Consider the following 23,934-nt stretch of genomic DNA (forward strand, 5'->3'; position numbering starts at 1 on the left):
TCATATTGTTCACAAAAATGTCGAAATGAGAGCAATATTGCAACATCTTCCAGTGACTAATAGGCCATTTGTACAAAATCTCTAGTTGCTAATGGGTTAATATCCTTTCTGGAGCAAAACAGATGATATCACCAGTGTAGTCTTCAAAGACAAGAACAGCTACGTACCTGGTGACCCTTCCAGTTCCTTCTCCTTGAGTGCATGCGCCATGATCTGTCCCATTGCATAACCAGTGGTTGGAGGACCCACATTGGCATAGTGATCACTGCGGGTCGACTCCGAATCGGATGTTTCGTGATGCGATGGGCTCTCAGATCCGTTCTCTTCATTAGGCTGTTACAAGAAGGATTTAATAACATAGTCAACAGGGTTATAGAAAGTGAAACGCAAAAAAAACCCCACAAACTTAAACTTTCTTGTCTGTCAACTAAAAGAAGAACGATTACTTTTTGAGAAGGATGTAATAACATAGTCAACAGGGATATAGAAAGTTAATCAAACCTGTCTATAAAGGCCACCTGTCTACAGTCACCACTATTTGTGTTTCCCTTGAAGCATGTTCTGCAAGTGAACAAGTTACATCCATCAGGGACTGCATTAGACAGTTTAGACAACAATCAAACCTGTCTATAAAGGCCACCTGCGTACAGAAATGGACAGGTATAACTGTACGTCAAAGTTGATGCATTGTGCTTACCTCCTGGACCTGTATCATGACACCAGAGTCAGGGACGGTGGTGGCAAACCTCTCGGTAGCGTCCGATGTCACCGAGGACATTGTTGAGAGTATCCTCTGCTGGCAGCTGGCCTCGATGCTGTCCACGACGGCCAGTAGGGCATCCAGCGAGAGCAGATGGGTGGTGTACAACGATCCTGATACTGGAAACGCATTCTGGATAGACGATTCAAAATATGGAGTAATGTTACAGCAACCACATGTATTAAACCCTGCTGCACTACTTGTAGCTACTTGCACCCTCTATACAGCAAACAATGCCTAAGCGGGGACCATTGGTCCCCCATGGTCCCCTTTTTCTTATGTTAATTGAGAGCTGATTTGATGAGATAACCACCAGTCAGTGACCATGCAGGGAGGTCTAATCCCTCCTAGCCAAACTAGTACAGACGGGCTTTAATACAAGAGACTGATATATATATACCAAAGCGGTTGATAATTAGTTTTCTAAGCTGAAGCAACAAATTTTGAATATTGATATGCTTCTATAATTTCTTTGAATGTTATTTTTATGTGAATCATGTGCAATTTGCCATTATTGCTGCAAAATCTTAAATCTTTAAAGCCCCACTGTACTACTTATAGCTACTTGCACCCTCTATATAGCAAACAATGCCTAAGCAGTGACCATTGGTCCCCAATGGTCCCCTTTTCTTATGTTAATTGAGAACTGATTTGATGAGATAACCACCTGTCAGTGACATGCAGGAAGTTCTTATCCCTCCTGGTCAAACTAGTGCAGATAGGCTTAGTTTAAATAAACCATCAATCAATCAATCTATCAATCAAACATGATATCGTACCTTTGAAAGGAGATTGGTGAGGTTGTCGAACAGGTTACTGCAGTAGAGATCGCAGTCATAGTTGAGGTACAGTTCTGATACCAGGGACGGAATCTTCCACAACTGTAAAACAAGGAAAAATTCTCAGCGATTAAAAACAAACAATAACTATTGTACACAAAATACTCAGCACCATGTAAAATTGTACTAAATTATAATTTCATGCCTAAAAGACAATATCCAAAAGACCAAACACTAACTTTTGTCAAGTCTGGATTTTGCACCCTCTCACAATGTCAATTTATAATGTTACAAATTTACTTGAAGAGTGCCCAGTGCCATTTCCTTGAGACGATGATGTCCATGAACTTATAGTTTTTAACCCACAATCCCCAAGTTTCCACATCAAATGAAACTCCCCAAACTTCAAAACTCCCAAACGTTTTGTGTCACTCTTATAGTGTTGCCAATTTACCTGAACAAGGGTGTCCAGTGCCATTTCCTTCTGTTCGTAAGGGATGCGTTGAGACTCCGAGACGATGATACCTGTAAGTTTCTGGATGAACATCTCCAGCTGTAGCTTGAGATGGGTCCTCATCGACTCGAAGAGGAAGAAACAAACTCGGAGGGATGCGGCAAAGATGGACAACCTTTCCGTCTGGAGAAGCTAAGAGTTAAAGCGATAAATCAATTATTTTAGGATTTACAAGTTTACACACAAAAAAGGAAACAAACTCAAGAAAGATTGTCTTTCAAAGCTCACTTCTTCTACATGTAATACGAACTCAAGAATGTGATACCATCAAAAAAAACTTGTCTAAAGTTAGATAAATGTTCTGCATATTGTCAAATATCATGAAAGACACAAACTGTCTGCATCATAACTTTGCTAAAACATAAAACAGGAAAGGAAGTCTTAAAAAATTCTCACAAATAATCCCTGATATAACTCAGACATACATATAGTTTTAAAAAAACATCCATTTGGAAATCTCTACCAAGTGCTCTTTGTTCTCAAAATAACCCTGAGCTCTTCAAGAAACATCTCAAAACATATCTTTTCAATGATGCATTTAATTAATTCATGTTTCGTAGATTTATTTCAGATCATTATTTTTCTTGTTTAATATTGTTTTTTATCTTAAGTGTAGAATAAGATATTGATATCGTTTTGTATTTTTAAGTGTAGAATAAGGTATTACCTTGGATGTAAAGCGCATTGAGAGTTCTGTCAGTTCTGAAATGCGCTATATAAAAATGTATTATCATTATCATCTCTGGAAAAAGGAAATACTCTATCTGTACTTACTGCAAAGAGGTTTTTGCACATCTCATCTTTGATAAGAGCGATGAGGGTGGAGAAGGAGGGAATGTGATCGCATCCCGTTTCTACGGCGATGGTAAGGAGGCTTAGACCCATATGCATCATCAGATCAGTGTTGTGCCTAGGATACAAAAAAGATATCAATTCATTAATCAGAGATGTTCATACGTCGGTATATAATCGTCATGAAGTAGGGAACTTGGCGATCACCCCTGATCACTACATAACACTGAGCCAATGGGTATTACACTCCCGTGTATATGTCCGTGTGCTGCCTTCTATATACCCATGCTTAAGCGACTTTAAAGTCCATCATCTGTTCCTAGGGTGGTATTCTGAAATGGTTTTACCTTTTATGTTAGTCAAACAATGTTAAAGCCAGTGGGTCAGCAGTTTTGATGTCCTGAAGGTCAAAGTTTACTGAGGCCAGACTTGATGGAAACACCATTAATGGGTGTACACGTCAGCTCACAGCAGACCCGTAGGCCAATCAAGAAATACCCCCTCGTCTCTCAGAGAGTCTTTAGGTGATGCAAATGTTAGATAAGGACTTAACCATTTGAGGAACAGACAGAGCATTACATAAAGCTTGTTGGTCATAAAACAATAGGCTAATCCTGGTGATTGACAACACCTGTTATTGGGTAAACACACAAACAGTGTCAAATTTCCCATGAGAGCCCACTTTTAATTGTCAGAATAAATCAAAATTAGGACAGGACATCGATTAATGTCTGCACAAAGCTGGTTGCCTTTGGGTAATGTTAAAAGACAAATCTGTGCAAGCACCAATGGTAAGTGTTTGTTCCATGCAATTTCAGTTTGATGTGACAATTAAAATAATACATAAATATACTCTACTAAAAGCGAGGTATCCCTTTGCATAGATCAAAATGGTCAGGACTGCAATCAATAGTTTGACTTTGCAAAATTCAACTTAGGAAGTGTAAATAAGACATGTTTTGCATACTTTGGTCATAAAAAACTATTTGACTTTTGCATACTAATTATCTTATCTTAGGGACGTTGCGCTTCCAACATTTTTGTTTATTAAATGCACTGTTCCTACTACATGTATGTATTATATCACAACGTAACCCACTGAATTTTATTATCTGTAAACAATTATTTTGGTGCATAAATAAAACAAACAAACAAATAATAATTATCAGCTATGTTATCTTAGGGACGTTGCGCTTCAATCATTTTTTGTTTATGCACTGTTCCTACTTTGTATCATATCTCGATGCAACCCACTGAATTTTGTTATCTATAAACATTTATTTTACATGGTGAATAATAAAACAAACAATCAAACAAAAATAACAATAACAAAAAAAAATTAACAAACATCTAGTTATGCAGAATTGAGTGTACTTACCTGTCATGGGGGTTGATGAGGGAGATGAGAAACCTGAGAAGCTCCCTTACACACGGCAGGCCATACGGGATCGGTGGTCCTGCTCCTAGTTGGGAAAGAATATAATAAAATTAATAATGATCTGGATCTATATAGCTCTTAATACGGAATACCATCTTTAAGTGCTTTACAGATATTATTACCCCAGTCATCGGATTCATTCATGCACAATGTGCACCATCTCCACTGTCTTGGGAGTATTTCTACCATAAGGTCACCGTGAGGGCATGGGCAATTACTAACACAAATGTTTTCGTCATCCTACCCGGTCTCCATTTCTCTCTTGGGGATTGATTGGCAAATGTAGAGTAATGCCGTGCCAAAGGACATTAGTGCCGTGTCGGGGATCGAACCACAACCTTTGACTTTCAATATACATTCAAGCCATCTTGAATCATAAATCTACAAACAAATGGTAATCATTACAACATGTTTCATTCTCGATGTATGGGGTTCAATGTGTATTTTCAAATTACTGATGAACCTTGTTTTTTTATGTCATATATATATATATGAGATTGAAAATATGTTTAAAATAAATTTGACCCAGGTAAGTTAAATGGGAATCTTGCTGGAATTAATTCCTTAAAATGCGAGAGTTCCATAATGACAGTCATGAGAACTATACAAGAACCCACTATGATTATTATACATTAAATATTAAATTCATTGAGAAATAACATGCATTGTATGCTATTTAAATGGTTTTTGAAATTTCGAATTTCAATCATAAATATCTTGATAAACAGGTTTATAATTATGATTGCAGCATGAGTTAAATCCAAGATTTTGTTTAGAATCTAAGACAAAGACACCCGATCTCTTTAATTCACATGGCAGAGCTTAAAAAGATGGAAACAAATAAATTGAATTGCATGGTGGTACTGCTTACCATGTTTTTGTTTCTGTTGCGGTGTGAAGCGGATGCCCTGCGGATTGACGTACTCTGATTCGTGTAAAGACGCAGAGTCCGTGTTGGACTCAGTGTCTTCTGCACCGTCCACACCAGAGTCCGCCATCTCTTGGTCCGCTGAAGAAAGTTTGCCATCTTCAGTCTGGGCGTGCAGAGGGAGATAAGGGATATGAAAAGTCAAGTTTAAAGCCACAGTGTACTACTTTTTTTTATAGAAAACAATGCCTAATCGGTGACCATTGGTCCCCCATGATCCTCTTTTTCTTATGTTAGTTGAGAGCTGAGTTGATAATACATAATAATAATAGATAAGATTTGTATGGCGCCAAATCCACATGACAATCAAATGCTCATAACCACCTGTCCAGTGACCTTGCAGTGTGGTCTAATCCCTCCTATAAACTAGTACAGATTAGCTTTAAGTTACATTTTCATAACTTGAGAATCAAGTTCATCATTTACATTTCACGTTTTCAAATGACAAACCTTAAAAAGGTCATCATTTATATTTCAAACTTTGAATGCCAAGGCAGTCTCACTGCCATAATTGCAATATCTTATCACATATTGGACTCAGAAGAGCTTGTCTTTTGATTTATCATTATTCTGAATTCCCTGTTGAAACCAATAGTCCAATGGCTTCTATTGGTAAATCAAAATCAAAGTTAAAAACGGGCTGATGAATATCAACTTTGATACTATCGAACACTGTTTACATCACAATTATAATGAATAAATGGACCACAAAGAAAAGCTCTATTCTATAAATTTTAGTTCAGATACATGTTTGCAAACATAGTGGCACTAAAAAGGGGTTAAAGGTAAAGACCAGTATTGGAAACGCCCCATTTCAAAAAATGAAATGGAAGCTCTCATTACCAATCATGTGAAAGAATATGTTTTGAATAATACATGATGATAAAAAAATTGCCGGGAAACCGCCTACTAATTCATATATTTGGTAAATTTGTTTCTCTCATGGACTGTGAGAGATATAGGGTAGTCCCATATACATCTTTCTGTGTATAGTACTTGTAACTTTATGAAGAATGGGCCAAATTCCTTATCATTTTGATGATTCCAGAACCTTGCAGATGCTAGATGCTAGATGATCAACCTTTTCTGATCGATTCCACAACGTTTCTTTCACAATGCAATTGCATGACCATAACTGGTCTTTACCTTTAAGATAAGTTGCTTAACTCTAGGCCCCCCCCCCCCCAACGATCTCGCGAAGATTTGCATGCATGTCAAGTGAAGTGTATAGATTACTATGGTAATTTGCATATTTGATGGAATTTCAGACATTTTACACTATCATATTGAAAATCCTCAAGAAGTGTCTCATATAATGGAATGTCTGCACTCAGAATTTGGTATCTATTTACTTCAGATCTTAACAGTCATCTTCTCAGAATCAGTTACATTAATCCAGGTCCCAGAGTGCTGGATGTGATTAATTCAATGTGTGCACGCATTGTGAGTATTTATCTGCATTGTGCTATGCTCTAACGAATCTGATTAAGCTAATCTCTTAATCTTGACGGTATTATCTCGGGGGTTGAAGCGCTATTGTGTACTTACAATAGTATGGAAAGAGGTAATGGTCTATTAAAGTCAAGTAGTGGCAAAAAGCTTTCTGGATACTGTCCAACAAACTGTGGGTGCCCGGGCACTCTTTGACTCACCCTGGGGCCTGCCTTACAAAGAGTTGCGACTTATCCAAATCAATCACAAATCCTCCAATCAATCGCAAGTTTGCAGTCTCCTATCTCTTATGTACATAGTTGCGATTGATATCAACTCTCTGTAATATGGGGCCCAGGCCTACACAGGCAGCATTAATTCATTTAGTCTCTGCTCCCTAGAGACCAATATAACCCCATCCATCTATGGTGTCTCACACTCCCTGATATAGGCGCACCCTTTTCATATTCTCCTTCATCTACATATACTTTTCGTATAAAAATTGTGTATCCTACCTTGCTTTCATCCAGTCGCTGCTCGCCTGAAACAATTATGACCCCACCCATTTGTGTTAAATCGCTCTCTGAAATTGAGGCATCCTTTTACTATTTCCCTCCATCTCATATACATTTATATTTATACTTCAACCTTTATTGAAATTGTGTTTCCTACCTTGATTTCATCCAGTCGCTGCTCGCCTGAGACTGATATGACCCCGCCCATCTGCGGTGTCTCGCATTCCGATGCAGAGGCATCCTTCCCATCTACCCCTCCTTCTCCCGTTTCTGGTATTGCTAGGGATGAGGGTCTGTCCAGGTCCTGAGCTGACTGGGATTCATCTCCGCTATCTGTATTCAGACAAAGCAGATACTCAAAAGAATTAGATACTAATTGATGTAGGTTTCAAATTCTAAGCTCTGGTGGGTGTTTCATAAAGCTGTGCGTAAAGTTACAAATGACCTTACAAATGATTTTAATATGAAATGCCAAATAGGATGCCCCCAAAAAATTCCTGACATTTTAACAAAGTGTGACTGTATTCCCATAATATCAATTAAATTGTAGCCAAAAATACACTTTGCATTAAAATGTTTTGTTAATAATGATAAGCTTAGTCTACATCTTCAGAGTGCAATGAATTAATCTGGACTTCATCTCCACCATAATACTTCATTCTCGATGAATACTGAATCTCTATCTACATACCTCTTTCTGAACTTTCCTCTGGTATACTCTCGGCGACGCCCAAAGACTGTACCGAGCCCGTCTCTCCCTGAGCCTGGGAGGCGGGACCTGAGGACTGAGGACTAACCACTGTAGCAGCAGCAGCAGAAGGGGAGGGCCCATTGGAGGGTGCAGAAAGGGAGGGGGAGGTTTCCTCGATAGGGGTGGTGGAGAGGCGGTTCTTTCCCTGCCGGACCTTGGGGGACTGGCGGGACCTCCGCCTCCTTGAGGAGTCTCCGATGCCACCTGCCCGCATCTTCAACTGGAATCGGAAGAATAATTGAAATTCACTTTTACTGATAAAAAGTCAAGATATGTGGCGACAATATGGCTACACAAAAGGCATATCCTACCGTTGATAATTAACATGTTGATTACTCATAATTTATTCCATCAGAAATTTGTTTTAAAGCCCCACTGCACTACTTATAGCTACATGCGCCCTCTATACAGCCAACAATGCCTTAGCGGTACCCGTTGGTCCCCCATGATCCCCTTTTTCTAATGTCTATTGAGAGCTGATTTGATGAGATAGCCACCTGTCAGTGACCATGCTGGGATGTCTAATCCCTCTTGGCCAAACAAGTGCAGACAGGCATTAAGTGAAATTAAAATCAACCATTAAAAAAAAATTGGTAATGATGTGCATTATATATATCACTTTGCCAATTCATACCCATGCAATATACTGAATGTAAGGAGATATTAACTTATATGTTTGTATCTTAAATATTTCTGGATACATTGCTAAATTCCTGTCAGGAAAACCCATGATAATTTAGAGAAAGCAAGGAGTCTTGACAAAATAATAGCAACACAAAATCTGAATCACTTTGTCATAAGTTTCCCTTTATTCATTTAAAATCTTGTTACATTGAACTTTACTCATGACGCCTTTGAAAGAAATACATATGTAGAATGATAGGCATGGCCGCATGGGCAATGTTTTTTAGAGATATATTTACCTTTCTGACTCCAGATAGTTTCTCTTCCTTGAATTGAGGTAGTCTTGAAAACAACAATTGGACCATATCATTCAGCGTGTGCTCAGCTGACTTCCTTAACAGTTCTACAATCATACAAACAAAGAAAAGTATCGTCTTAAAAAAAAATAATCTTGGAATGATAGTGTAGTTATCATGATGTAGTATAGTTATCACACCTTCACAAGTACAAGTACAGTATGAAAAGTTTATTGCAACATTTTCCACACATCTCTGTACTCTGTCATTCAAGTAATTCATCTACCAAGTTATTTTAATTATAAACGCGCATATAAAATTTATAATACATATTTTTAGTATTGATAGATTAAAGAGAAGGTTGAGTTCTAGGAAGTGGTGAAAAATAATTTGTGAGCGTTATTGTTGCAAGTGTGAATGTCCCATGAAAAGCATGGCTCTTCCAATGCCTTCATATTCTGAATATGGCATGCAACATCATAAAAATCAGGAAGGAACTTTATACCACATGATCGTGTAGTCCCATATACATCTCTCTGTGAACAGTGCTTGTAACTTTACCAAGACTTGGCCAAGTTTCTTATCATTTTGATGATTCCAGAACATTGCAGTACACACCGATACTTATATGCTAGATGATCAACCTTTTCTGATCGATTCCACAACTTTTCTTTCACAATGCAATCGCATGACCAGAACTTAACTTTATCTTAGAGTTTGATACGACTGATAGTTGACTTACCACTGAGTCTAAGCTCAAAGCAGATGCGGAAACACGATGGCATGATCTCACAGACGGCTTCATTGGACAGTAACATTCCCACCGGTGTCAGGAGCAACGTTCTCAGAACCTTGACAAAAAAATAATAAGAGTAATACAGAACATGGTAATTTTAAAAATAAGGTCTGGCAATGCATACCAATATCAGGAGGGTGCAGTCCCTTTTGCAACAATCATTTCACATTTTGTGGTTTGACTCAATAACTCTTGATTCATAGCCCTAAAAAGTATGCCAGATGCATGATTACACAAGTAAAACTCACTACACACTAATGTCTACTGAGCCTGATCACAAAGACTTTGGAGAAATCAATTCGGGCAATTTTTATACCCTATGGTATGTCACAATATATTACAATAGCTGGTAGAAGGCTACTTAAATTGCCACAGGTCTATCTTTCTTAATTTATTTTTCAATTCATTTATTTCCACAATCTCATATAATATTCAAAATACATATGAGATATCTGAAGTGGGAGGATCATGAAAAGCACATAAATGAATTGTTAAAAATGATCCTTGCAAAATATACAAAGAACAATAACTTTTTTACATAAAATCAATATTACCAAAAAAAAGGAAAGATAAAGAAAATAGAGGAAAGAAGGAGGAAACATTGCATTAAACATAAGTTATTAGAATTTTTCAAAATGTTGAGATATATACGGTTTCCACCGATAGATGATTTACCTGGAGGATCTTCATGAGGACGACTTCATCAGAGCTAGGATCGGTCCCGACGAACCTGGTGTGTGTTACAGCATCAGCTATGTTCTCAATGCCTTGTGCTGCTCCTCCTATACTGGGATCTACATGTAGAGGGGAATAGATAAAAGAGGGGGCATGATGACTCGAAGGAAATGCAAAGGTCTTGAAACCCGTTTCAAACAATATCTATCAATTTATGCCATTTGGTAAGGCTCCTTGAAATATGAAAGATAAACAAGGAGGAATTATGGTTTGGCTCAATAGCAGAGCAGTGGTCTTGTAACATTGCCCTATTAAAAATGTAGTTCTACTTTAAGCAAGTCTTTCTTAATATAGTGCAAGAGTCTCATCAGATCAAAATATAATATTAATAATAATATTTCACTTTTATATAGCACTTAATACATCTACAATGTCTTTTATATTAGATTTACATATAACTAGGAACCATCATCTGCATAACACAGATAATTATTTTAGTCTGCATCATAATTCTCTATGAACATACATGTATGTTCTAGTTTATTCCTTATAAAAGCCCAAATCAAATGCCCCTATTCCTCTTACGGAGTTGAACTATTAGTAAACTTCAGTTGAAGCCCGTCTGCACTAGTTTGGCCAGGGGGATTATACCTCCCTGCAAGGTCACTGACAGGTGGTTATCTCATCAAATCAGCTCTCAATTAACATAAGAAATAGGGGATCATGGGGGACCAACAGGCACCGATTAGGCATTGTTTGCTTATATAGAGGGCAAAAGTAGCTTGAAGTAGTGCAGTGGGGCTTTAATACAGCTTAGGAATAACAGTACTGTAGATTGCGAGTCTTACCCAAGAGACCATACGAGAGAAATTTGTTGACTGAGGAAAGCGCCAAACCGGTGATAGGTCCAGTCGTGTCATCTGAGCGTATCACATCAAGGAATGGGCCTAGAAATACATTAGGCTCAATGGCACCAAGTTCTATAAAAAAGGTGAAACAAAATCATGTTAATGTAATTACAATTATTACAATGTCTTTCTTTACTGGCATATTGTCTATATTTTGAACGAGCAAACAGATTATGTTTCATGATTTCTTGCGCATCTTAGTTTTCATTTAAACAATTGTGCTGATTCAGACATTCTTTCTTTGTTTTAATCACTACTCCATTAACTGGCATCTATTGAAAGATAATTTTGTGAGGAGCAAAAACTATTAATAATTATAATAATAAAAATGGTGCTTATAAAGAGCTTACCACTTAAGTCTCTAAGCGCTATAACAAACAAATACAATGATAAACAACTACATATTAAACAAAACAAAAAGAAAATGCAAATAAACCTACAAATTACAATACATATGAAATATACATCAATGTAATCAGAGAAAGTTAATCATCAAAAGCAATTTTGAATAAATGTGTGGTTATGTGTCTTAAAAACAAGTTTTAAATTGGTTAACAGTCTGACAGAAAACCAGAGGTATACAACCCAAGTATGATGATAATGGGTTTTATATTCAGGGCACACCTCTCAAACAGGAAGACTCAGTCTTTCATCAAATACTCTCCTTGAAACTCATGTGCAAATATAATGCAATCTACTCCCACATGAAGTGTTCCGCACCATTAATTTCTGATGGGTCTGTCTCACCTTAATGCCCTATTTTTGTTGATCTCTTTCTCAGGGTAATAACTCTGAAGTGCTCTAGTTGATGAATCGACTGCATACTACACACTATTTGCCTTGTCCCCCACCCCCTCCCCTTTTTTAAAAACTTGATTCATGACATACTTCTACTTTAGATTAGCACGTGCAGGAGGAAATGACATGAGCATAATTCTGTCAGGGAGATATTCATCAAAATGCCCACATTTAAAACCAACACAATGTAGCTGAAAGTATACTGTATTCTCATATTCTAAAAAAAAAGAAGATTATGGACATGACATGAATTACCTTTCAATTCTACCTCTACTTTTACTGCTTTTAGAATGCCGGAAGAATTAATGCATACAGCGACTACAGCCCGATATAACAGCATATGTTTTTATCATTCTTGCATTGATTGACAATTATCACTATACAAGCTGTGCAAGTAATTACATGTAGCATTTGGCATACTGGCATAGGTATTCAATCTTGACTGTTTTTGTGGGTTAATGTTTACATATTTGTTTGCACATGATGTTGGCACCATGGCGCTAATATTAGCTACAATATACTAGCTTTGTCACGTACATGTACTGTATATGAATGCAATAAAAAAACTTATACATTAGTCTCCCTTCAATGCAAAGTCGTTTCATTTTTTATTGTAGTTCTAAAATAATTATGAAATCACAGATTGCAACTATTTATTTAGTTAATCTTTTTTTAATGAAGTGCTCTTTGGACATTCCCAAGCTGCTGCTCCATTGGAGTTTTAACAGACAATACAATATATTCCTTTCACAAAAACAGCAGATCTAGATGGATAAAAATAGCACCAGCATGCGTGAAAACAAGGCTAGCATCCCTCTGGTAATGACAAGTCTTTTCTAATGCATATACCAGGTGAAATACTATGACATGGCCATGAACAGCACTGCAGATGACACTGTGTACCATGTGTAGTACAAGGCAGTAGTTGCAATGGCTTTTTAACACTTCAAACCATTTAAGTACCAAAGTAGCTGTTGTTACTTGTTTGTGTCAACCAATTCCTGCTCTTACATAATTACTGAAAGAGAAGGTTGAGTTCTGGGAAAGGTGGAAAATAATCTGTGAGCTTTTTCATCCCTTTTATGTTAGTTTGGAAGAGTATCATATAAAAAATTTCCACTTGAAAAGGATGGCTCTTCAAATGGCCTCATATTCGAAATATAACAAGTAACAGCTAATACTCCCTTCACATACACAGATTTTCCTTACGAGTCCTTACAGATCGCCAACCTGTAGTCAATCGCAATCATCCGTAAATTACTCGCTGGTATCCGTAAATAGCTCGTCACAACTCACAACAACTCGCAGACACTCGTAAGGATCCGTGAAAGGAGAGGCAATTTTTTTGACATGTCAAAAATCTTCTTACGATTGTCTACGGATTTATTTGTCTGTAAATAACTCGTAAATAGGTTGTAACAATCCGTAAGTATCTTAAACTGCTCGCATCACCACGTTACTATCCGTAAACTGCTCGTAAGAATTCGTAAATGACTCGTAAAGATTTCTTTAACGATTTGTTTCGGTTGGTTTACGATTTGTTTACGGATTATTTACGGACTACCTACGGATTATTTACGCATTATTACGAGTGCTTACGTGTGGTAACGAGTAATTTAAAAATAGATATGTATACTTTAATTATTCTTACGTATCGTTTACGTTTTTGGGGAAAGGTATAAAAGCTGCAAATTTGAACACTTCATTTTCAGTTGTTATTTTTTGGTTAAAAATCGTAAGGATTCGTAAATACTGTAACTATTCGTAACAACACGTTAACAGGTCGTTACTAAAACGTAAGTTGCTCGTAGTTATCCGTGACAACTCGTAACAAATCGTGAAATTCTGCCGTAAGTATTTCGTAAGAACTTGTAATAATCCGTAACAAACCGCAAATAGCTTGTAATAACTCGTAACAACTCTTAAATCGGTCGTAAAAGTGGCCAAATCGTAAGGATCCGTGAAAGATCCCTGAATTTGTGCAATCCGTAAGGACTCGTAAGAAAAATATGTGTATGTGAAGGGGGTATAAAGGTTGTGGACATCAACTTTCATGCCACATGTTTGTGTCGTCCCACATACACATTTCTGTGTACAGTGCATGGGACTCTTTGCAAGACTGAGCCAACTTCCAGTCATTTTGATGTCTCCAAACCCCACAGTATACACCAGATATGCCAACCTCTACATTCAGCTTTCAGGAAGGTTTCTATCAATTGCATACAGCATAATAGGAATAATCTTTCAAAAAATCAGGGAGGCATTAAAATTTGTGTGGAGTGACGTACAACAACAACAAAACAATTTCAGGGAGCCTCCCGGCAAATCGGGGAGGGTTTGAATCTCTGTATACACCCATACTATGTGCTACATAATCAACCTTTCCAATTGCTTCCACACAGGAAGTATTGCATGACCAGAACTCGACTTTATCTTTAAACAACTTTTCTGTATACATGAATATAACATCCCTTTCATATGCTGAAAGAGTTTTCATTTCCTTGTCTCATTATTGACTCGTGTCATTTGATCTGATCATTGCTCTAAAAGCATTACTTCTATCACTTCAATTATTTTATATATGACGTAAAACTTGTACATGAATCATGAATACTGTTGGAAGAATTAAAGGGGGTGCAGCATGACGAGACTACATGTACGTGTCTTTCCTGTGGCCTGACTCGGGGCCAATCGGGTATAATACGACTATGAACGACATGACCGCAGTATTCATGTGCGTGCAACATACACAATACGTACAGTTGTCCAAAAGAAGTCGTAGATGGCGTTAACCAGTTTTTGCCATGCTACACCCCCTGTAAAATAAGGGGGAAATGTCAACATACCTGCAATACTGTTAAGGATTGCTTTCAACCTTGAGAAGTTTACCAAGAATGGATCTTGCTCTTCCTCCTGGAGATAAAACAAAAGAAACAAGAGCAAAGAAGAGGGCATAAAACAACTTACAAACAGCAATATTGTCAATCTACTTTGGCAGAATAAAAACTTTAAGGATCTTGCCATCCAGTTAGTTTTCTACTTTAATAACTAAAAGTGATAACATTCTATAATTTCTCTCCAGTTGCATTTTATTTGAAGAATACAGGTAAAGCTAGATTTTCACAAGTCATTTTCAACTAAAATTGGCATCACAACTAGTTATTGAATCTGACACTACCAGGTACCTGAATCTCGATATTCATCCCTCTTCTCTTTAAACATGACAAATGTACACCATAAAACATCCCTATTTTACAATCGGGGGGGGGGGGGGGGGGGGGGGGGGGGGGTCTTTTTTGTTGTTGTCTGCTTCATCTAATTCTAAATCGATTAGTATTACCACTTGATTTATTCACTACAATTGACAAACATTGCCAATCATTTCACCAGTTTGTTCTTCAAGACCAATTTACTGCATTCACTGACCTGGGGAAGATGGGTCGTCCATCTTGAACTCCGTCTCATCGCCGTGACAACCAACTGCATCTCTCCTTGGACGACATAGATGCCATTCTTTGGTGGGGCGATCTTAAATGCTGCCATTTTTTTGCTGAAGACGCCTTCTTTCAGCTGGAGCTAATGAGGACCAGGATTTGGTTTTCTTGTCCTCTAGTAATCAGTGCTGGGGTAACTTGGCAACTAAATTGGGTCAAAGGTGACGAGGTCAAAGGTGAGGACAGAGAGAGAAATAGAGCACTACACAGTGCAATGACCCGTTACATCCTTGGAGCTTCTCTGTTGATCTGAATTCAGGAAGAGAAAAGAGAGAGAAGAGAAAGAGAGTAAACATCTGCACAATGGCTCATTGAAGAAGAAAAAAACATATACATGTATGATTTTCAAAACAGAATACTTGCAATAAGCAAATTTGATATGTCTGATAAAAAAAGGATTTCTTCTAACCTGAACTGCAAAGGGATCACCTAGGCTCAAAATAATATGAGCAGATTCCTCATGAAATATTACCTTTTCGTCCATCTACTTTAAAAAATCACTGTCTACTACTCTACATTTGTTTCAATAACAAGTTTTGTTATGATTCACACAAGAAGACAATGGGCTATACTGACTTTGGAAAGGAGATATTTTGGCTAGGAAAAATAGCCTTCTAGGTAATCACTACTACGTTTTTTTGTCGATTCTTTTTTCTTTTGTAAGCTAAATCTGAATGGCTGTGCACCTCTAATGTTACTACTGCTTGTCAGCTTGCATTTGTATGGTAGTATGACCATAATTTGTGTACGACCTCTTAAGTTCCCGCACTGTTCCAATCCATATCTCAAAAAACGGCAAGATTTCATGATTCTGATACCAACCATTTCTGATTAAATTGAATTGAATTGAATTGAACCATATAAAGAGGAACCTAAATTTACCAAATGACAAAATTCCCTTTAAATCTGGGTAAGAAATCATGAAAATATCAACAGAAGATCAGCAAATTTTGCGTCCATGCCAAACAAAAGAGAAGATGTCATCGAAATTGTGATTAAAAAGGGATACTAACTGATTTTGTCTTCCAATTCAAGTAATTATTTTACTTTTTTGGATCTGCTCTACTGGAGAAATCAGATGGAAACTTTTGTGGCTGCCGATTGGACATCAAATTTTAAGATCGCGATATTGCTGGAATTGATGGCTGAAAAGTGAAATGACACACTGAACAAAACACCTTTTGTAGTCTTAAATGTTGCTATCCATTTGGCAGTAGTCTTCTAATTGATCCAAATAGATTTGTGTAGAATTTGAGAAATTATAGATCGAATATCACATTCCTTTTCTTTTTTTCTTTTTTTTTGTTGAAGTGTGCAAACTTTGGACATCCCATTCATCCTAGTTCCTATACCTCGTTCGTATGAGTGGCAAGTTTGATGACAAAACCATGAAAACTATGTTCAACTTCACGACTTTTATTTTTGGCCCAAACAAATTCTCTCATTCCCAGTTCCACACAATCAGAAATGACATACTAATGACATGTTGTTATGTCTGACGTGTATTTCCACAATGCTTATGTCATGTCAGCTAGCGCCAGCGGCAGTGCGATGTGCATACAGTACTAGTTACTACATTGACGAAACGGCAGCCAATCATACCATACAGACAGTGTCAATCACCAAGTCGGTCACACACTCGTCAAAACGATTATCGTTTCACAGTTCTTTCAAAACAGTTTTCTGAAAGCTTAACACTTATTTAAGTCAACCACAGTGTAACGAATATAACTGTAATTTATTTCACAAATTCATACTCACCAGCTCTCATAAAACAGCAAAATATGGTGAAAATACGATTCTACATTGACATCCACAGTGCGAACGAATACCGGCGGCGATTTCGCATAGCATTATCGTGTGTACTAAATTATCAATCGCCTTTCCGAAAATGACGTGGTGCGCATGTGTACAATATGGCTGACGTAGCGAGGAGACTGGTGCAGAAACATAGTTCAATGACAATAGTGCGTGTCCTAGCCACGAAGCCGAGTTTCAAACTATGCGAAAGATGGGTTTTATTTTGTATTGACAGAATGATCTTTGAGTGGGTAGTGAGGGGAGGCATGGATGGGAGTGTCTTGGTAGTTTTGGGGTAATACCACCACGCACTTCCCTCCGAAAAGGATTCCCCCAAAAACAATATTTGGAGAGATGACCCAACCACCCATGTCAATAATTCAATTTGTGTTATTAAATTCGTTTCATCTGTATAAAACAGAAATTGCACGATTAAGTTTCCAAAAATTCCCTATTTCAATCAATCAGGAATATATTTCCATGATATTCCTATGGGTTTTGTTCATCGATAAACATGTATCAAGCTGCTGTATATAGATGAGGTGGTGTGTTTTTTGTATCTTGGTATATTTACCCGAGGCATTAATCTGCCACTAACCGGTACTAGATAAAAAGTTTGTCAGATTTTCAGTTTTGAATTTGATATACTTTCTTAGAAGTTAGGCCTCTCATTTTTGTTTAAAGGTAATACAAAGTTTTGGTAATATTTCAACAACTTTGAAAATAATTGGGCTCTAAAACGCTAAGGATTTCGGGAAATTAAAATATCAAATTTATCGGTGCTCCCGATAAATTTCAAATAGCGTCTACGCCGTCATATAATGGTACATTCGACCATGAAAATCTCTGAATATGCAGTTCTGATATAAATTTCCAAACGGGAAAAGAAAATCGATTTTAGTCAAGAAACTTGTTTTGGAGCTAAAGTAATATCAATCTTGAGAGCCTGAAGCTATACAACATGGGATTTTTTTTCTCACAACTTCATCACTTTAGACCCGATTTCAACGATCAATAAATATTTCAGGATCGCATCTATAATGCTTCCAATATCATGATGTTCGTTTGAACCTAATTCATGACCCCATACCAAAACTTTGTATCACCTTTGTAATATTACAATGCAAGTTCTGTATCGCATAATATTAGGCTACCATCTTGTAATTCAAGAACACGAAATATCTGATGATTGCAAATTTGGAATGCAAAACTAGGTTGTTGTCTGACCAGGTGAGAGCGAATCCGACGCATTTAAACACTCAGTATTGATTAACGTGGAAACCTTTGGACACCAACCTTCATTCTTTCATGACTGCTCGTCCCGGGCCCATCACAAAATGTAGGCCTACATATTTTTACTCTCTATATAATTCTCTGGATTGATTATGTCTCCCGTGTTTTGTCATTGCCTGTATGCTTTCTTTTTATGTCTTATAGTTCTGCCCCATAACTTTATCTTGTCATATATATGCTCAAATTGAGAAGAGAAGAAATATATAAAAATAAAGAATTTAATGGTTATAAATTGGAAAGGAGGCATAAAAAGAAGAAAAGACGACTTCCTTCTTCACCCGCCTCACCCTCCCTTATAGTTGCCTTGGTCATTCATATTTTATTCAGTGAATAAGATGCCCCCCCCCCCCTCGATTATACGTGCATATAATGCAGAAAGGGAGGAAGGTTGAGTGAGAGAAAGAGAGAGAGAGACAGAGAGGGGGAAAGAGAGACAGACAGAAAGAGAGGGAGAGAGAGAGACAGACAGACAGACGGACAGCCAGAGGAACAAACAGACAGAGATAGAGACAGAGAGACGGGTGGAGGGAGATAGAGAGTGAAGGGGGGGGGGGGGCAAACTCAAATATAAAACATTAACAATTGTCCTCCACATTTGAATATACCATATTTATTGATAACTCTTCAAGATTTATCATCATCCTGCCCTGCATTTTCAGCTAAAATAACCAGATATCTGAATAACAAATACACCTGAACTACATACATTTGCATATTTATATTCAAAACATGATTAACTGAACAAATATTTTCAAACAATAACATGTTTGTTATCTGTAGCTAGGCCATTTTCAGTTCTTTTTTTTTGGACCTTGAAAAGCATACTAAGCGAGTTTTTGTATCAAACATATCATTTTTTAATACTTTTGAATGCAATTCCATGTAAATAAAAATAAACATCTCAATTAAAGGCACATTTCTTTATTGTGGATACTTTCACAGAATTCTATTCAAGAATAGAATATTCAATTCAGGGTGTATATCTTTACTCTAAATACTTCAATTCTTTACACATCCATATACAGTAAATAGAATTTAAATATATTCCAATTCTAGGCCTACATCAGTCTGACTACTTTCTTTACATTTCCAAATAAATTGAACGTTTATTTCAGTTCAAGGCGCATATCTTCTTTCACTTACAAAATTATTCAGAATGGTATCCTGAAAGTACAAATTTATTACAATATGTTGACATTATAATTTTATGATAAATGAACAGGAATGGACGGATGATTAGAAATTTCACTCATAATTATTGTAGCATGGGAGAATCAATAATTTCCAAGTATCATAAGATGTTCTTATCTTTACAACAATGGTATTCTGAAAGATATAAGAAACAATTTCGACAGGCATAATAGTCATACCAACTTCAATTTCTTATAATATTGACAGGCATAGTATAAGTAGTCATACCAACTTCAATTTCTTATAATACTTTATTAATAAAATATACTGATAAGTTTGAAAATCACTAAAGCAACAATGAAATTATGCTTTCACAAGATATATATTTGTTACTTTCCAACGCTTATAATGATAAATTGGGTTATGATCAGTATTCAAAAGTGCTACACATTAAACTTCTTGTGGAAATGAAAAATATAAAAATGTCAACAATTCTGATATAATTCTTCTAGATATGAGGTATGGATTATGTTACAAATTGTGTGAGGTCTGTGTGTACTATCTGACCAGATTCTACTGCAGGAAGGAAAATAAATTTGCATATTTTTAGAATTGCAATGACAGTTTAAATACTGTAAAGTTAAATTAAAAATAGATGCATAGGGCCATAGCTAGTAGAGAGACAACTGTGCCATGCACGGCTCAACATATGCCCGGTCAAAGGTCAATTCATGGATACAAAAAGAGTTCTCTCTCACTATGTCATCTATATAACCTATGCCAAGCATTAGCAGGATGTTAAGACAGGGGAAAAAAGAATTGTCTGATAGCAATTTAAGGCCATTTTAAAGATAAGTTTAAAAGAACTAATTTTAAAGAAAAGCAGAGTGGAACCTGATGCGCCATGTACATGTACCGGGTAGGTGAAATTCTTTTAGAACCACTCCCCATCTTTTTTTAAAACATTTTCAATACTCAACTTTATAGAAAATAGACAATTTTACAAAAATGATGTACACAAAATTTATTTACATAATACAACTTTTAATCTTAAATTACAGGTATAATATTACACAAAATGCTCTTGGGATGTCCTTGTTGACTTGCATGATGTAATAATGTTTCATCACGTCCTCAATGATTTCCAAACTGAGTAGAGTGGGGGAGTATGAGTAAAGCTCACATTTCCCGGAGAAGAGCACATGATTTCCATCACAAAATGAGGTCCATTTACTAAATAAATATTTTCCTCTGGTATTTAGTAGGCTTTCTGAACTGCTTCCAGGGCTTTGTGGCAGTGATCATCTAGCTTTCCGTCTCCTCCTGCATAAGACAGAGATTAAAAAGGGATACAAATGTAAAATGCAACATTTAAAGTAGTCACCCTAAGCAAATCATGACAACTGATATTTATGGACAAATTATATATGGGTTGAAAGATTTTCTCTTGAAAAACACGAATAATTTGCTGAAAAAACATGGAAAGGCGTAAAATGCAATTTTGTGGCTAGCTGTGTCTCGCATGTGACGTCACAAATCTTGATGTCTATGGAGGACCGCTGAAGCCTGATTACTGCAGGCCCTAAACATATTTTGAAGAGGAAAGTTGTTATATTGGATCAGTAAGGCTTCCCCTTTGCAATGATATGAATTTTTCATCAATCCAAAACACTTTTGATTTTTCAGGTGACTATTCTTTCAGAGGTCGGGGCTATGGTCTTGAAAAATGAGGGCCCTTGGTTCAATACCAACAATCTAATTGTACTGCATTATTGTTTCCAAGAATAGCAGGTAAAAATGAACATCTTGCATCACTGGATGAATAATTAAACGATTGCTATCGACTTGGAAGTAACAACCACATCAATGATGATTATGATAATGAAAATGACGATTCAACAAAATCAATTCAACATTCAACAACAAGGAATAAAGGTGTTAGAAGGTTAAAATGTGGATAATCTCTTTACTTTTTCTTTGGTTTCCCCCTATCTTTTCCTTTTTTTTTTTTTTTGTTGGACTAATTTAAACGTACAATAAGGTTTCTAAAAGTATGCAGGTTTTTTTCTAGATATGGATTTAGTCTTCCTATTCCTCATTTTTCTATCTTTTTACAATCAAATAAGTTTTTTTTAAAGGAGACTGCTCTTCTTTCAGGACTACAAACGTAAACTCATTTAATAACATTATTCTTAGAATATACACTATGATAGAGGGATATTGAGAGACATTTACCATAATCAAGTTCCAGGATATCACAATTGTAAACCTGTTCTCCATTCACGATTAACTCAATAACATTCCAGTCTTTGATCTCTTCCAACTCCACAGTGTGACCGTTCTCCTCAAGAAGGGCTAGAGTGATATACAACAAAAAAGTTCAAGATTAATTTGATTTGGTTCGATTTGATATGTTTTATTATAAAAAGAACATACTGTTTTTCAAAATAGCAGTCATAAGTCTGAAACAAATTAGATTTAAAACTTAAGAGAATATGGTGTATTAAAAGTTGATTTGATAAGATACAACAATGCACACTCAAAAAGTGCCATTGAATAACAACATCGACACAGAAATGAAAGCGACAGATCAGACAAAAGTAAATATAGAGACCACAGTAGATGTAAACAACTAAATTCAGGATTGAGATTTCTCTTTTATCATTTTATTCCAGCCAGTAGGTCATGATAATCTTGTCCTATTGTTTTAATTCTAGTAGACAATCTAGACCTTTTTAAATGAAAACAAAAAGTTGATGGCTTCCTGAAAAATACAGGGTGGCAGAGCCACTACTCTTGGCATTGAGAGACTGTCTCTATTTTTGACAGATATTTTTGTCAATATTTAATTAAAGGAGAAAGTCTCCCAATAACTTATATTTATTTAAATAAGGATCCCATTTAAAAATTAAAGGATTTGCTTGTACTTGAATCAACTTCAAGTTGAAAATGTGATTATTCTAATTTATGCTACGGTCTCAAAGGTTTGTGCGAACGATGATTTCGTACGAATCTCTGTTTTTCCATTGTCTTCCCGAATTTCCATTGTCTGAAAATCGTTCGTACAGCGTTCATAGCAGCTCGTAATGGCATTTGTGACCGAGGCTTAAATAAAGCCCGTAATTAATTAGATCTAGTATTACTAGATTACCAACAAAATCACTTATACATGTACAAGGTTATTGGAAATGCCACAACTTTGTGTTTTAATAAAAAAATTGTGTGTGACAAAAATAAAATAACAACAAAGTAATAAAAAAATATTTTAAAAATTGGCAAAAACAAAAAAGGCAAAACTCCAAAAGGCAAAACCAAATAACAAAAACTAGATCAAGGGTCTAGACCTGTAAACAAAATCAAAACAAAATGAGGCCTCTAAAATTCCCAAGTTATTACGATTTTTAGAATTTAATAGGCAACAAATTAGAAGAATAAGAAAGAAAATGCGATTAACTAATTTGAAACTAAATTGAAATGTGAGGGACAGATAACTAACAATATTTTGAACGTATGGGACTGGGTAAAAAAAGAATTACCTCGTAAACCACTCAGTCTTTGTGCTCTGTGAGCTGTTACTCCACAAGCGTGATATGGCCCATACCTAACCGTCACAACAGTGTTTTCAGGCATTTTAATAGCACAAAATCCAAAGTTTTTCTTCTTTATTTACAGCTAGCTGTGAAGTTTCCCAATATTTTTTCTTTCTCGGCGTTGTTGTTGTCAACGGTGACGGTCAGATCAAAATTCTATATAGCGCCATCTGATGGCGTAAATAAGCACGTCTTTCACTGAGCTAGCTCTATACGTGGGTCATCGGATACAAACTAATTGCAAATTAATTTTAAAACATGTGCATGGTTGATCCAGGATTTTGTAGCTGGGCAATATCAGAGGCGGCGCTCCGGGGGGGGGGGCAGGGGGTACAGTGCCCTCCCACTTTTTCAAGTACCCCAAAAGTGCCCCTTTTTACATAGGAAAAGTGCCCCTTTAACTTTGTAAGAAGTGCCCCTTTTTACATAGGAAAAGTGCCCCTTTTACTTTGACAAGTGCCCCTATTCATTTATAAAGATACCTCTTCCCCTTTCCACCTCTGATAAGTGCCTGTTTTAATCTCTAGTAAGTTCCCCTTTTCAGGTACGAGAAGCGCCCCTTTTCATTTTTGATAAGCACCCCCTTCACCTATGATAATTGTCCTATTCAAATCTAAGTGG

At 36.6% G+C, this 23,934-nt stretch overlaps 2 protein-coding genes across 2 annotated transcripts in view; both read right to left on the reverse strand.

Moving 5' to 3' along the window:
* The window catches only part of LOC579332 (Golgi-specific brefeldin A-resistance guanine nucleotide exchange factor 1), a 37,934-nt gene extending 20,536 nt beyond the window's left edge, over positions 1-17,398 (reverse strand). Inside the window, exons 1-16 of the mRNA XM_030980091.1 lie at positions 17,261-17,398; positions 15,432-15,748; positions 14,852-14,918; positions 11,148-11,279; positions 10,300-10,418; positions 9,571-9,679; positions 8,832-8,935; positions 7,849-8,128; positions 7,315-7,490; positions 5,155-5,317; positions 4,224-4,308; positions 2,828-2,963; positions 1,994-2,185; positions 1,540-1,641; positions 698-892; positions 168-333 (exon numbers count right to left, since the gene is read on the reverse strand). Of these exons, the coding sequence (XP_030835951.1) occupies positions 168-333; positions 698-892; positions 1,540-1,641; positions 1,994-2,185; positions 2,828-2,963; positions 4,224-4,308; positions 5,155-5,317; positions 7,315-7,490; positions 7,849-8,128; positions 8,832-8,935; positions 9,571-9,679; positions 10,300-10,418; positions 11,148-11,279; positions 14,852-14,918; positions 15,432-15,548 (2,143 nt within the window). The 5' untranslated portion in view covers positions 15,549-15,748; positions 17,261-17,398. The remainder of the gene's footprint in view (positions 1-167; positions 334-697; positions 893-1,539; positions 1,642-1,993; positions 2,186-2,827; positions 2,964-4,223; positions 4,309-5,154; positions 5,318-7,314; positions 7,491-7,848; positions 8,129-8,831; positions 8,936-9,570; positions 9,680-10,299; positions 10,419-11,147; positions 11,280-14,851; positions 14,919-15,431; positions 15,749-17,260) is intronic.
* Positions 17,399-19,182: 1,784 nt separating this feature from the next.
* LOC579400 (UPF0728 protein) lies at positions 19,183-23,480 on the reverse strand. The gene is made up of 3 exons (XM_794944.5): positions 23,260-23,480; positions 21,959-22,078; positions 19,183-21,046 (listed from the first exon to the last, which is right to left on the reverse strand). The coding sequence occupies exons 1-3, from the start codon at positions 23,351-23,353 to the stop codon at positions 20,982-20,984; spliced, it is 279 nt and encodes a 92-aa protein (XP_800037.1). The 5' UTR covers positions 23,354-23,480; the 3' UTR covers positions 19,183-20,981.
* Between the last annotated feature and the right edge of the window lie 454 nt (positions 23,481-23,934).

Source organism: Strongylocentrotus purpuratus, unplaced genomic scaffold, assembly GCF_000002235.5.
Source record: "Strongylocentrotus purpuratus isolate Spur 01 unplaced genomic scaffold, Spur_5.0 spur5_scaffold_10, whole genome shotgun sequence".
NCBI lineage: Eukaryota > Metazoa > Echinodermata > Echinoidea > Camarodonta > Strongylocentrotidae > Strongylocentrotus > Strongylocentrotus purpuratus.